General features: G+C 41.5%; 1 protein-coding gene across 1 annotated transcript in view; it reads right to left on the reverse strand.

Annotated features, from left to right (window-relative positions):
• Nucleotides 1–16,211, reverse strand: part of AFF3 (ALF transcription elongation factor 3) — a 337,267-nt gene that overhangs the window by 281,194 nt on the left and 39,862 nt on the right. The window contains exons 2-3 of the mRNA XM_052773584.1: nucleotides 7,348–7,468; nucleotides 1,170–2,003 (exon numbers count right to left, since the gene is read on the reverse strand). Coding sequence (XP_052629544.1) covers nucleotides 1,170–2,003; nucleotides 7,348–7,468 — 955 coding nt within the window. The remainder of the gene's footprint in view (nucleotides 1–1,169; nucleotides 2,004–7,347; nucleotides 7,469–16,211) is intronic.

Genomic DNA, 16,211 nt, shown 5'->3' on the forward strand with positions numbered 1-16,211 from the left:
ACTGAAGCGAAGGGGGAATACAACACTCAACTCCATTTCTGAAAAACAGGCATTAAGAGGCCAGACAACTCCACCAAAAATTAGATTTTTCCTCTCCTTTAACAATGCCAGAAACAAAAATGTTAAGACTAAAAACATCCCAAGACACGCCACAGCTGTCAAATAAGAGTAAACAATCACTATCTCCGCTCTGAGAAAGTCCCAGTGATTCAGCCAAATAAAGTTGTTTAGTCCTATAAATACTATAAATGGTTTAAGTCATGGGAGCTCCACCAATTTGCACAAGAGGATGATGTGACCATCTTTGTATTGGCATACAGGCCTCTGAATACACCCAAGGAAAAAAAAATCACCCTTTGTTCTGCCAAAACCAACCACTTCCTCCCCATCCAAAAAGCAAAACCAGAAAATCACAGACTATGTAAGTGATAAAGCAAGGTGTCCTACTGGCATAAACAGAATGTGAAATAAATGAACATAAAATAAGACCAAGCAGAAATCTTCCGTATCTACTGCTGATAACAGAAATGTTGTCTAGAAGCTTTTTCAGACATGTTCTCATACTTGTAGTGTGGCTGGGTTTCTACAGATGGTGATTCTTTAGAAAGAAAACCTCAATCTTCTTAGAAATAGGTTTGAAACAGAAACAGATACTATGAACTAAAAGGAGAGTCTCATTGCTGTATTCTCATCTATTCCACAGATCTCATATTGTTTAACTAATTTATTTAGATTGTGAAACTACTTTGACATCATTGAGGATGGCAGAACTACTTCTGATCGCAAGCACTTCATTTAATCATTGGCAAAGAGAAAAAAGTCAATGAAATATGAACAGTTAGAATACCCAAGCCTAGCAAAAAAAAAATCCAAATTAAAAATATCCAGATTTATATGTGGACAGTAAGGAAAAAAATTCAGTGAAATAATATACTATTAGTGCCATTGCAGGAGATGTAGTTCTGAAGATAGTAAGCATTTCACTGTTGAGATATCTTTATATTACTGTGGGGCTGATATTTGCAATATAGTATATCAGCGTTGTTAAAAAAAATTAAACGTGCAAACTAATGTATTAAAAATGCGTAAAGAGACAGATGCAATTTGCAGTTCTAGGCCACCATCATCCATCCAAGGGGGGATGTCATAAAAAGCATAAAACCACTTACCTCTTCTTGCTTAGGAATGCTGAACTTGGCTATCTTTGACTTGGTCCTGGCCGAATCAGGCTTGTTAGAAGGCACTCCCCTATACGACTTGGTTGTCTCTGCTGGTAACTTCAGCTTTGGAGACTCATCAGGAGCCTGGTCTTGACCGTCCATTGGCCTTACATAAGCTGTCGGTTTCTGCTGAACCAGACTGGGCTTCGAAGCAAGAGAGGGTGGGAAGTTTTGGACGCAGTGCCCGCCACCATGCTTTGCTGTCCTTTCTTGCGCTTGAGCTCCTCCTTCTGAGCTACAATTGAGCTTTGCCGGCTGCTGCACTCTGTTGACGTTGTCTCCTAGTGTGGCCCTCAGAGAGCTTTGCTGGGCAGTGTTGGAGGAGGAGGAGGAGGAGGAGGAGGAGGAGGAGGAGGAGGAGGAGGAGGTGGGACTCGATGCATAGCGTTTGAGTTTCTCCAGACTGGATTTTTGGTTCGCCAGTTTGAAGTCACCCTTGTGTGACTCCAGCGACCGGTGCCCGTGCTTGCTCGCTCTCTGCTGGCCATCCGAAGCGGCATTGTGCCCGGCCTTCTGCCAACCCATCGTAGTGCTTTTGCTCTGCTGGGCAGGTAGGGCTGCTGGTGTGGAAGAAGTAGTGCTGGAAATGGGAGGAGGAGGCGGCGGTCTCGAGTCTGCAATAAGATGTTCATCGGGCTTGGGAAGAGATGTCTGAGGAACCCCAGGTTTTGGAACCCCAACAAGGTGGCTCTGGTTTGATCGGTCAGTTAACAAGTCTTTCATTTCATCATAGTTGCCCAGCGTATTCTGGATGCGATTCGAGAGCTCATCCCCCTTGTTAGTCTGCAAAACAAAAATTGAGTGTTCTGCAACAGTCAATGTAAGAAAAACAAAATTCCCTGCATGCTTCTGCCGAAATCCTTACTGAAGTAGCACTGCCTTATTCAGCAGCGGCGTTGAGGGATGAAATCGAAAATCCTTATTGTCTCTGAAGACACTTGTCAACATCTTAAATCTACCCTGAACTGGAAAAGCTATAAAGGGCCTTAGAGTATATAAAAAAAGAAATCTATCACTGGTATCATGCTGTAGTTAAAGTATATTACCTGGAAACTAGAAAATTTATTATTGCAACTACACAGAATGGTTTGGATTAAATCTGACCATGATAAAACTTTTCCTATAGCCCAGTGCAAGCTCTCCTTCAGCCATGAATGAAAACACTGCATTCCCAATCTCCTTCTCCTGCCTAAGTTTTCCCATGGCATCTGGGAAGCCACAGAACATCCAGTGTCAGCACTGAATGAACCCACCAGTGTAAGCCAACCAAATACTCCGAGGTGACTTGAAGACAGATCGTGGGGCAGTGGGAAAACTACAGATGATTATGTGCCTTCTTTGAAAATACTCTGACAGGATGCTCACTCCAGGGCACTCTCCTCTTTCTTTGAAAAAAAAAAAAAGGTGAACAGAACCTCTCAAATTCTTCACATTGCTCAGTGCTTGCTGTGTGCGGCACGGGAAACACAGCCACCCTCCCTCCCCTTTAAGATTAATCATTGTCTTTAAAATCATCCATTTACTTCCTGACTGAAAAGGCAGACGTTCCACAAAGAAATAAAACAAGCAAATAAAAAATACTGGAAAAGACTGAAAACCCTTGCTTTAAAAAGCCACCATAAGCAAAAGGGTGTATCATTAACATTTATGCAGCAGAGATTTTTCTGAACCCTGCCAAGATTCAGGCGTGTGATGTTCTTTGCTTTACATTTTCAGAGGAAGACAGTAATGAGCTAGTGGTGTTCTCCTTTCTCTCTTCCAGACATGCGGTCTGGATGGGAAAACTCCCATTGGCTTCAGAAGGGCAAGCTTTCATCTCAAGACTCTCTGTTTTAGAAGAAAACAGAAAGAAAGAGAAAGAAGGGAGTAAAGGGAGTGGGGAAGACCCCCTTAAAGTTATATAAAAAATATGAAAGATGTAGCAGCAACATCAGTTACTCTGGAAAATTGGGGGTATTTTTGTTTTTAAGCCTTCAAATAAAATAAAGTCACTCAAACAAAAATGTAAGGAAAACTCCCCTAGTTCAGAAACTTTTTTAGGGTTTCCTGAACCAACCTAAATCGAAGCAAAAATGCCCTGTAAATGAGTGCACTGATTGCCACATGCTAACTTTCAGAGGACTATAGTGGAAACATTCCTAAGTCAGACAGTAAAAGCAGTCCTGTCTTCCTTGAAACTTGTCCCCTCAAATTTCAAGGACACTACCTTGTAACTACGTAAAATACATTACAGCTAGCTTTCTGACATGCATTTTTTATAATGCTAACAGAGTTGAATATATATCAACAGTATATATTGAAGGGAAATGGGAAGGGAAAAACTCAAAAGTGTTGCATCCGAAACGTTGCTTTGCAAACTTGGAATAAGATGGCTCAACCTCTACAGCCTGATCTCTCTGCATATGCAGCTGTTGTTGTCACAAGGACAATAACATGCTATGAAAAGAAATATGAAGCATTAATTCACAGACAGCAAGTGGCTTAAAAAAAGGGTATTCCTTCACTTCACAGGAATCATATCGATGTCCTGAAGAAGAGGAAACTATTAACGAGGCTTCCAAAGTGAGAAGCATCATGTACATCTGAAAAGAAAGAAGACTGGAGACATACTCAGGTGTCTCCTGGGGTCAATGAAATGGCTTCTGCACTTGGGCATTGCCTCGACCAGCAGAATTACTTTGCAGAAGGCACAGAAAATTTTCCTTTTAAGCAGTGGATCTCTTTCTTTGATGCTTCCAGTGGATCCTCCACCTCATAGATACCTTGTAGAGAGATGTGTTTTCAGCTTCCCTCTAGGGAGGGAGGTGTGCCCTTGGGCCTGCACCCAGCCTGATTCAGCCAGCTCATGTGTGTGAGGTTTCCTTCCCTGCCAGGAGCATGGTGACAAGGACCACCAAATGGAACGGGGCTCCTAAAGCACAGACAGCTTGTGGGGCAGCTCTCCACCCGGCTGCCTCTAGGTCCGTGAATGTGAGAGAATTTACGTGCCAAGTTTTGCCCCTGAAAAATCCAACTTGCCTAACAGAAAGTCCATTCTTTCTGATGGCTGCTATTTGGATGGGAAGTAAATGAAAGCCTAATTTCAGATTATCTGTAGACTATCACTAGCCCAGAGGAGTTAGCAGATTGTCTTCTATATGGATGTGATGTGAAGATCACATAGAGACATCTCGTATTGAGACATCCCAGATAGCACAAGAATAATTGCAGCAAACCAATCCAATGCCTGTACCACAGCACGTGCTGGCAACTGGTCGGTGTTGTTTATCCCTTCTGGATACACTGGGAACAACCTGAGGTGAGAAGATTTTGTGTTGAGCTGATCTCATCCAGAAGAGTTCTCCTACATCCTTTTGGGAACAAGATGGGATCTGAGGTAATTTGTTATGAGCTTTAGATATAACAGTTTGTCCTATTATTTGCTCTGAAATATTGTGGCCTTATTTAATCATTCACATAGGGAAAACGTGATCACAAAATGTGTAAGTAGGAAAAGCATTCTGTGCAAACATTTCTAACTTACAGTGCTCTGATATTCTTCTGTAATGCAAGATGTATCCATGCATTTGGAGACCGCAAGATTCAACACTTCTAAAAATATACCTGACGGTTACATGGAGGGTCATCAGAATTTTTTCTTCATTAAAAAAACTGATATGGTTAATGTGGCAAGGTATTCTGTCCAGGAAATATCGGGAATGAAACTCCTACTTTTTACCCCCTGTAAAACACATTTTAAGTAAAAGATACTGGATTTCCTGTAATCCTCCATAAAAGGGTTGCTATGGATACTTTGAACAGGATAAGGGGCAACCCAAAGAGTCAGGATTTTTCAGAAAATCTGATGTTACAGGAATAGTGATACATGTCAAGGTGAGAGAGGACATAAGATTTAAGAGATTTCCAGTCTGTCTTTGATTTTCAGATATGGCCTTCTGAATGGCAAATCCTTTGGCTTTAGCTCGTGTTTCTCAAGCTGTGCAGAGGAATACTGAATTTAATCAGAGCTTGCAGTGAATGTCTGCTGTAACTTCACTCCCCTCTGGAAACACCTAAAACTTGAACATGATCTTTAAAGACAGGAAGAGTGGGGTTCAGTTTTTGCTTTTGCAGAAAGGTTTCCTCTTTTGCGGTCAGCCTCTCTCCATGTTAAGATCAAAAAGCCCAAGCCACAGCTCTGCACTGCCACACTGAAGGTTCACAAATGCTTGGATGAGTTCAGGCAGCGCAATGGTCCATTGCCACCGTACACATCACATTCAGAGTATGCCACTGCTGAAGTTTTGATGTCCAATACTGTCAGAATGACCTGTCATCCCAAGCAGCTGTGACTGTCACAGCAACAGAGCTGTGGGTGAGTTAGTTATACCGCTGTCCTAGGCTTTGCCTTTCTCCATGTTTCCTTGACAAAGCCAGCTGTAGGATGTATTTCTGCAACACCTTCTTTACACGCTTGTCCAAAATAGGGACATAATGTTTAAAGATAAGAAGCATGGATGGAGCCGTTATTCTGATCTCCCCATAGGATACCCACTCGGTATCCTCTCTGCTTCTAGAGACGGCAATGATTTTTCATCCACTGCTATTAAAGTTGATGGAATTATACTGTGGTTGCATAAAGGTGCCTTCAGACATCGTAACTTAGAAACTACTGGTGTGTCCATGATACATGAAGTCTGTGCCATGACAGTCAGTACATTGGCACACAGGTAACAAAGTGCACAAAATATTCCAACTATACCACTTTTATAAGAGATTTGAGCTTCAATATTACCAACTTTAGGTACCACAGACAAAACAGTATCAGGGAACCAGCAAAAGGACAGGCCCTTTTTGTGAGGGGTCTATCTGATTGGACCTACCCAATGGAAAATGATTAAGTCCCCATTGCAGCAGAGCCCTCACAAAATGCCAAGACACAGCTGACTTAAGCTTTTCAGTTTTTTCCATGGCTTACCCCTTCATTGGTCTCACAGTAGACTTTTTCAAGTAGAGCCTTGAGGAGTTCAAGACATTTGCCATGGTTTCTAAACGCCTTTGTAATGAATCTGAAATTTGGGCAGCTGGAGGTCAGCTTCAAGGCAGACAGAGCTGTCTTCTATCAAGGGACATGGTTTGAAAGTGGTAGATCTTTCTTTTTTATTAGGGACTAGAAACAAACAACAATCTGGAAGAACAGCAAGCTAAAAGCTGACCCTGGAGCACGGGCAGAAACACGGGAGCATGGAAGTCAGGTGCAGAAGCCAAGTGCCAGGTCCCAAGTAGGACTCCTGGGAAGAGGCACTAAAGCACCCAAAGCATCAAGGACAAGTGATGCTGTGTAGAGGGAAAGGCTTCACAACATGGTGGTTGTAACAGTAACATGGACATTACTGGAAGGGCACTGTAGGTGACACATGATAATGCTTTGATGCATGCAAGCAAAGTCACTGGGTTAGCTGGGGGAGAGGAGCAGCCCCCATGGGATACCACTCTGGTCCTGTTCACAAGGGCTTGGTTTGCAGGCTTCTGTAAAGTGCAGAAGATCCTGCTCGACCCTTCTAACAGGGAGTGGGGAGAGGCGGTTTTGCCTCATCACACTACTGTTACCATGAAGAATAAAACAGGGAGTTGAGACTCATAAGTTACTTCTGCCTTTGATGAGGGCAAAACATGTCTAGCAGACAAATTTTATTGGTAATGCCTATAGGGGGAAAAAAAAAAAGCAAACACCAAGATATTTCATTGCATTAACCTTGGCCAGAGCATAATGTTTACTGTTTCGCTTGACCTTCACACACAATTCTAACACAATTGTTTTCTTCTAAGTGTTGCAAAAACAGGGCACCATCACCTTCACCTCCTAGTTTTAATTCCATCTCAAATACTGTTAGGATATTTCTAGTTTATTTCATTCTTATGTGCTGCTGAACATTATAAAAAGCTTATAAATATATATATATATATTTATATATATATATATAAAAAAAATCCGATTCTCAATGAACCATAAAAGTTCTCTGTGAATTTTGTGAGGCTAGCACTTGTGGGAGGGTGCTGAAACCTGGACAATGCCTTCTGCAGGCTGCATTTTTGTACTGTGGAATAAATAAATAAACAAAGAGCCACCCAGCTGGGAAGCATCTACCTTGTACGGTTCACTGAAGAGGGAGTAACTTGTGTTAAACGCGCCATCCTCCTGCTGGGCCTCCTGATTTCTCCTTTCCCATTCTTTCCTTCGCAGCACGTTTCTATCCGGCTCGTAGACACTGCAGCAAAAAAAGAGGAATAGCTTTTTAAGCGTTAAGAATTAGCGGGCAACATATAAACCAGCATGAATTTAAAAGTGAAGAACTCTGGTTTGCAGACAGATGGCAAAAATAAGCAAGAACATGAATCAGATGAATGCCAGTCCAAGCAGGCTGGGGACGCTCAGGTCTCTGGGAATGCTGGTGCTGTCTTCACACAGAGAATAGATAATTAAATTCTTACAGAAGAATAAAAAAGAAATCATAGGGCAGGATCTAGTCTGTGCAGAACTTCTCTGCTTGAAATGTGACAAAGGAAATATCTAAGCAACTTCGACAAAGACTGAAAGTACTCTTAAGGCAGATGGTAATTACAGCTATGAGTAAATAGAAATTATGAACATATTTCCACTTATGACATATCCTCTGAGTGTTGTATGAGAATGCTCCTTTTTTCACATGGATGTGTTTCTGTAGTGATTCTTTCATTAACTAGCTCCCTAAAGAGCTGTTAAAACTACATGCTGTAGTGGTTTCCACAGTTAGGCTGCTTCTTCTGATCTCTGTTAATCAGCCAAGTCGTGAAACTACTACTGAAACAATTCCTCTTTCTGATGGATTTGACACTATCACAACTTCAGAGCATGAATAAATGCATACTGGCACGATAGTGCATGTATGCCTGGTAGAGTGTAGCTAGAGAGAGAATAAAATCACTGCATTACACAACAGTATTAATTTTTAGAAATGAACTAGTCTGGCTTCAATATAGACATCCAGAATAAAAATTAACTTTTTTTTTTTTTCAGGATTCTAGTTTAATGCACAACAACATAAACCAGAGAATCCTTTCCCTTAATTTCCACAGAACAACACAGGTTTGCACGTTTCAGTCTGTTATGTTTTATTCTCCTCACAAAGGAAACCAATGTGTCTAATAAGGTTTACATGTTATTTCAGGACAATGTGACGAGTGTGCTGATTGCCTATTTTGCTTAGCTCAGCTAATGCCTTTCTTCTGGCACTGTAAATCTGTAAAGTAGAAATATATAATAATGTCATGTAAGTGCACCATGTGTTAATAAAAAAACAGGTTGTCTTGCTAACCAGCTTCCCAGTTAGCAAAACATATGTTGCATCGACTACCCACGTGACGTTACCTAGTACGCCTCAGGCAAGGCAGTAAAAAGGCCAACAGCTATCCGATTCTAATTCAAGACTTGCGAAAGTTGAAAATACATAGGATATGTTAGATGCCATTAGTATTTAAAAGCAATGCTTTAGCAGTCAGCAACCGAACACAAAATCTTATGTTTACTTGTTAACGCTGCTAACTCAAAGTGGCCTGCAGAGTACCCTTCTGACGGGTCGGAGGACATCTGAGGGCAGATGCCAAACACTGAGCAGGGCTCTCAAACACAGGGGTTTATTGTGAGCACAGGGTTTCAGTACAGCAGGTTGGAGACAGCTTCCAGCCACCCGTTTGTTTATTCCACTTACAGGGGGTTGAGGTTTTTGGGGTTTTATCCTGTACTTTTTGTGAGCAACGCGTGTTATTCACACCAACACCCTCTCTTTGAAAAGCAGTGTAATGAGGAGGCAATCATAGGGGTGGAGTCTTGGGCATGGAAGATGCCTTCCTCCGGGAAGAAGGGGAGAGCGAAGGCCTCCCCATGGGGTCCCCGTGAGTGGAGATCGTCCGCTGCACACGCTGCCAAGACCAGAGGCAGAGCAGTTGTCATCTACTGCTACGTGAGCGATGGTCCTCAGTTACCACATCATGCTATCTGAGAGTCCTCCCATCAGTTAAGGCAGGATAAAAGACTTTCTAACAACAACTTGTGTGTCCAAAGTAGACTTTCTGCCACCCTGAAGAGCTGTTGTTGGACTGGGTTTTCCTGGAGTTGCAGGATCTGCAACTTCATCCTCAGCTACGTTTCCCCATCCAGAACCTCTTGACTCTTGAGACACTTCGCATTTGGACTCTAGCCTGCAGTCAAATAGAGATGGGCAGGTCCTCTGAGATTAATTATAATACTGATCTCTACTCGGTTTCTAGGAAGTAAACAAGTGCAACATTCTTCACTAGGCCTCATAAAAATCTAAAAATGCACTGGTGTGATACTCCTGAAGTGGAAGGATATTTTAATCCCTTTATTTGATGGAGACATATTTGATGAAGACATACAAGTTGTCAGATCTCTGAACCCCCTTCCCGAAGGAGAAGTTCACTGTTGGCAATGCAATGCACAACCTGCAATAATTCAGAATGATTATGCAAATGGCAAAACCGTGTGACAATGCCTAATATGCCATCTATAAGCAGGTAAGTTAGGAAGAGCAACAAGTTGAGAGGTGTCTTCCTTTGGTAATACCAGATGGCAAAATCTGTAGCATTTGTGAGGCTGCTCCTCATTTGCATGAACACTGCAACAATCACATTTCCTTGAATGTATGTCACCAAATGTATTTATTTATTTTGGTTCGAGGAGAATACTGCGAACTGCTGTAATTGTCTTTATTGCAAATACTTCAGTTAATGGGAAATGAATCTTTTTAATAGTTTTCTTGCTTCATTCTTTTTTTAAAATTTGTAATTTAAAACAATCCCAAATGTACATGTACCTTTTTAATTGTTTACAGTGTGTGTCTTTTCCACAGCTAAGCCACGAAGAACAAGTTCATGAAAAATCTCAAGATTTTTTCCTCACTGGGGCATGTGTGCCTATGTGGGTGATGTATGTGTATATATGTGTTATATACACACTCGCGCATCAGTTTATTGATGAAGAGTTTTGCTAGTATGGGCCAAAATGTTGAAGCAGTTTTGCAAGACTTGGAAGCCAAAGAACATGCAACTATTCATCTCACAAAAGTCAGTGTCATTTATATCTGTTTCATATAGGTCAAACTCCAAAAGGATGAATTTAAATGGTTTTTCAATGGTATATTGTTATTTTTAAAATGCTGCACCTGTTTCAAATTCATGCTTAAAGGACATGAACTGAAGCATGAGTAACAAGTCAAATACTTGCAAAAGTTACATATGAATAAATGTTGTATTATAAAAATTACACTATCTCGAATTTAGGACACTGCTTTAAAAACACACTTTGATTTATCTCAGCCCTGAGACAAGAGACATACTGGACATGCCAATTAATTATGTCCAAATACCGGTGCCTCAGGCTCAAAGCACCTTCAGCACACCATCACCACCACCACATGGTCACAGCAGCCCTACCTTCTCTGCTTCTTCTAGGATACTTCGAATAATTTCACTCTGTGCTGGTTTTGGCTGGGGTAGCGTTGATTTTCTTTATAGTAGGTGGTATGGGGCTGTGGTTTGGATTTGTGCTGGAAACAGCGTTGATAACACAGGGATGTTTTCGTTACTGCTGAGCAGTGCTCACACAGAGCCAAGGGCTTTTCTGCTTCTCCCCCCACCCCACCAGCGAGCAGGCTGGGGGGGCACAAGAAGCTGGGGGGGGACACAGCCGGGACAGCTGACCCCAACTGACCCAAGGGATGTCCCAGACCATATCACGTCATGCTCAGTACACAAAGCTGGGGGAAGAAGAAGGAAGGGGGGACGTTCAGAGTGATGGCGTTTGTCTCCCCAAGTCACCGTTAGGCGTGATGGAGCCCTGCTTTCCTGGAGATGGCTGAACACCTGCCTGCCCATGGGAAGTGGTGAATAAATTCCTTGTTTTGCTTTGCTTGCGTGCACAGCTTTTGCTTTCCCTATTAAACTGTCTCTATCTCAGCCCACGAGTTTTCTCACTTTTACCCTCCTGATTCTCTCCCCCATCCCACTGTGAGGGAGGTGAGTGAGCAGCTGTGTGGGGCTTAGTTGCCGGCTGGGGTTAAATCACGACACACTCTCAGGTATTTTTACAGATCAGAATACCAATGGATTGCCAGACTTCTCAGAGTAGGTATGTTTAATAAATTTTGATCTGTTGCAATGCCTTTTAGACGATTACCTTGATGGCTACCCACTCTTTGGCCATGTGCTAGGTGAGCGTGGCTCCCCATGAGACCAGCCTGAAGAGGAGACCCCAGGAACGCTGCTGGTGCCTGATGGGGAGGGCGGCTGCAGCACCAGCCTCCCCACAATACTGGCAGAAATGCTCATAGCTTTCTTCACGCTACTCCTGACATCAGAAGGAACGGCTTCCTTTAGTCCTTAATTAGAAATAGACAGAGACATCTCAAGGGACAGCCTAGGAGCAGAGCAATAACCTTACCTGAAAAACCTGGGACTGGATTTAATCTCCTACAAAGTCCAAAGAGTTATGTAGTCTCAGGCTAGGTTGAAAGCAATCATATAAAAAGCCTAAAGTTTTAAGTGTTGAAGAGTCTCCTTTTCTTTCTCTCTCTTTTTTTTTTTAAAAGCACACTATTTCTGACTCAATGTACCTCCCTCAGACATCACTAGTTGGAACAACTCAGAAAGGTCTAATCTCCATGACGAACTGGGTGGAGACAATGCACCAACATATTCTCCTGCCCTTCAGTTTTAGGGAACGCCCAAGTTTTGCATTCAGAGGAAGATGTCCTTTTCCACAAACTAAAGCAGTGCACCTTCACTGAGGAATTACCCACCTTCACAGATGTATGGCGTGCATTAATGATGCTGCTTGACCTTTTCGGAAACCACAAAATTGCCACATCACTAAGGGGAGATTCAGGAAGGATACCGTTATTTTGCTAAGAAATCACCATCCTCCTAACAGCTGGCGTCTCTGAGGCTGTAAAAGACACGGGTAGGTAAATTGAGGGCGAGATTGCTGGTGCTGCCCTTGCCTCACATCAGTTTATTTTCTGGCAAAGGAAAGGGGCAGCGGCTCAGGCTGCCCTACGGCACGACGGAGGAAGGCGTTACCACGCGTATACACACACCTGGCAATGATTACTGAACTTGTCATAGTTTACAGTAACCTGCGATCTCGCCTTTGCCTTTCCAGACTTTCCAATATCATTTTCCAGTCCAAAGATTTAGTTCATTATTCTCTGAATTGTGAGGGCTTTGCAACACCCCACACACACCTTCCTTCTACCTCCCTACGCACATAAATATTGTGATATAGATTTAGCAGGAGTAGCTTGTTTATTTGCAGTTAATGTTTTTAACCCAGGAGGCTGATCTCCTTCACTCCAGCAGCTACGGGTGGCACTTCGCACAAAACTTTCAGAACCTTAAGTCTAGACACATTAATAACAAAAGCAGAGCTGACGCGTCAAGCTAACATGCAACAATTTCTTAAACTGGCAAAAACACATTTCCCCCGGGCTCCTGGCAGGCCTTTGCTAGGGAAGACCTAGATCCCATTTGTAATGGCTGAGCTTCTTTCCCAGCTTTTGTCGACTTCCCCATTTGTGCCCAAACTGACCCTTCTTCTTCCATAATCAGATTAAGAGGCTCCATACAAAACGCCGTCAGACCGCAACACCCACTCCCAGCATCACGGAAATGATACCGACCCCAAGCTGCCAGGTGCAGTCCCTGAATATCCCCTGGGAGCGTACAGAGCTGATCATGTTCCAAACAAACAAACAAACAAAAACCCCAAAACACAACCTGCACCAGAAGTGACTAAAAGATACGTGCGTTTCAAGAATAAAACTAGACCCCTGAACAAGTTTTCTATGAGGACACATATATCTTTGAAATTAAATTTTAGCACACTATCATTTCTGAATTATGAACAGAGTTGGAACTGATTCAAAACCATGAAAAACAGGCAATATTTCAAGAAAATAAATTTTAAAATGGTTTAGTGATTATTTTCAACATTTCCCCACAAATTGTAATCTGGCACACAAGTCAATATACTAAATTTCAGGCTGAAGTGAGGACATTTTCTTAAATATTTAATAGTCTAATTCTCCCCTGAATTACCCCATTTATGCCAAAGTAGCTAAATAGAGTAACTCAAGGGAAAAACTTACACAACACAATAAAAAAACAGTCCAACCCTGATGCAGGACAGTGATTATGAAACCGAATTCAGAATGGAAATTGGATTCTGAATTTAAATGTGCCATCATTCCTGTATCTGCAATATTTTAAAACACAAAAGGACTAACCAGCCTGAGACCTCATGAAGGCAATAGCCTCAAACATTTTTAGAAAACAGTCTTAATTCTGACAATTTAATTACAACAATTCAGGTTATTTTCCATGCTGAATTGCTGTGCTTAACATGAAAGTGCTATCATTTAATGTCTGTTTTCTATTTTACTCTTCATGTCCATGGTTTTTGCTGGCCAATTTCTTGGTACCACTTCCATTTCCAGCTAAGTATAAACAATGCCTGTTTGGGAACCCATTGCTAATGGGTTATGGGGAGCTCTTAGAGACGGCAGCCTTGCATATTTGAGCATTAACTGTTTTCCCTAATGACATTTGAACTATCAGTTCGATTATAACAAAGGGGCTGCCTTTGATGAACAAGTGGCATAATCAATCAAATACCTTCCTAGGTTGCAACTGACTTTTTTAGACTTTTTATCTAGCTTAAACAGCAGAAGTTAATTTGAGGATTTTTACAGTATTTTTTCCCATTTACAAACAGGAATGCCGTAGGGTGAAGCAATTACTCTGATTTACTGTTTTCACTTTGATTGAACATAAAGATGTAGCAGGGTCTCAAAAAAGCAGTAACTTAACAAACTGTGCTCCTATCCACAGACAGATAAAGTACCTACTTTGCTATTTCAAAGAGTTTACCTCCGGGCAGCAGCACAGAGCAAACATCAATCAATGACATGTGTCTAAGATGAGATTGATGTTTACTCTCACAGCTTTTCATCTTACATCCAATAAATTATTTTTCCTTTACCAAAATGCCTGGTTAAATTTCATTTTTCACTTTGCAGTATCAGTTTTAAAACTTTAGCTTCCAGCAATTTTAAAGCTAGGATTCATTGACACTTCAGCTTTTACAGCCTGTTTATGATTTGTATTAACCATGAAACACTACCGTCCAAACATGAATATGATCGGGGGAGCTGAGCTGGGCCGGCCACTCACATGGTGGCAGGTGCGGGCTGGAAGGTGCGAGATTGCTTTAATTATCTGCCTGGAAATTCCAAGTCTGAAACCAGGAGCTGTATTTTCCAGGGCAGATATGTCGCATCTACCAAACGAATGCATATATACATGTCATATCTGCAAAATCAGCATCTAAGCGTTCAAGGCAGGTCTTCTGAGGGTTCGTGCTGGGCAACTGGAAGGAACCAAGGAAAGACTAATTGTGGGTGCAGTTATTATCTTACAGGCATTCACACCTGACATTCACAAAATGCGAGTGCTTTGCATGCAACCTGACTGAATTTTAAATATGTATCGAAATAGTGAGAAAACCTAGGGCTGCAATTGAGACTGGGATCTAGGTTGTTGAGTCAGAGCAGTAAACATCACAACAGAGGAACATTAAAAAAAAATCCAATTTAGTTCAACATCTGCTTGTACAAGAGCACCTCTTCCAGCTCTGCTACAGACAAAGCATGCACGTTTTCTTCCCTCAGTGAAGTTTTGCCCGATGAGACAAATTGAGACACAATTCCAATTCATTTTTTTTTTTAGTTTCAGGAAAAATAACTTCATCACATGATAAAAATCTACCAGTCCCTACCTACAGTGTACATAGATATCCAAAAATTCACCATTCAGTATTAATGAGTAATCCTATATTCAATGCCTTACTATATTCTTTTTGCTATTAAGTGCTGGTGCTCTCTTTTTATAGCCCTAAAACCACTAGCAAAAATACCTAAGATGGATGAAGATCTAATAAGAACACGGAGCCAAGTCAGAAACAGAACATTACTATTACTTTTAATTTTGCACTTCTCTAACAATATATTGTTTGCAAGTTTATTCACAAGTTACAAATTCACCACTATTAATAATCTTACACCTGGAATGAGTGTTTCTTTTTCTCCACAAACCAAAATGTTATTTAAAACCTCCAGAAATTAAATGGAGACCTTAGCTGTCAAGAAACAGATACTGGAGATGAGATAGGGGAAAGTATCCTTTTGTATCCTCATCCATATTTTCCAAGCGGAGAGAAAAAAAATACCAAGACTGAAGAGCACAAACCAGACAAAGCACAGTGAAGCCCTTTCATTTGATTTTGTTAATGTTACTTTTATGTTGTAATTCAAAAATACAACAGCTGAGGGGATCAGTAAGGAATCTTTTTTTCTGCCTAACCTAACACTGCTGAATTCCCTGGGCTGCTACACACGGCCTTACCTAACTTGGTGATGCCTGTATCTGATCCAGTTTCTTCTTACATTGCTTCCCTGCCAGAGATGTCAGACACAACGCCCCACTTGTCTGTTTTTCTCCACAATGACTTCTGCTTTCCATGGCATCCTTATGCATGGGAAACTGTTCCAGTTGTCATCTGCCAAGCCTGGGTGGTTTTTTGCCTTGAAACTTCTTCTTTAGACTCCTTACAGTCATAATTAGTCATAAATGATACAGGATTTTTTTTGATCAGCCATCCGGCTCATCTCTGTAGAGGATATGCACACACAGGCAAATTATTCATATAGTCTTGGTGCATATCTTGAAGAGTTTACAGACTGAATGTTGCAATAAACTGAATTTACTGCTATCATTGCGTGATTTCTAGGGATGTTCTGAACATTTTAAATGCAGTGAAAAAAATCTGGCCTTTTAAAAATCTATTTGACATTTTGCAGCAAGTGTTTAATACTTTATTCAAAATGTTTGTCGAGCTTC

Source organism: Harpia harpyja, chromosome 22, assembly GCF_026419915.1.
Source record: "Harpia harpyja isolate bHarHar1 chromosome 22, bHarHar1 primary haplotype, whole genome shotgun sequence".
NCBI classification, from domain to species: domain Eukaryota; kingdom Metazoa; phylum Chordata; class Aves; order Accipitriformes; family Accipitridae; genus Harpia; species Harpia harpyja.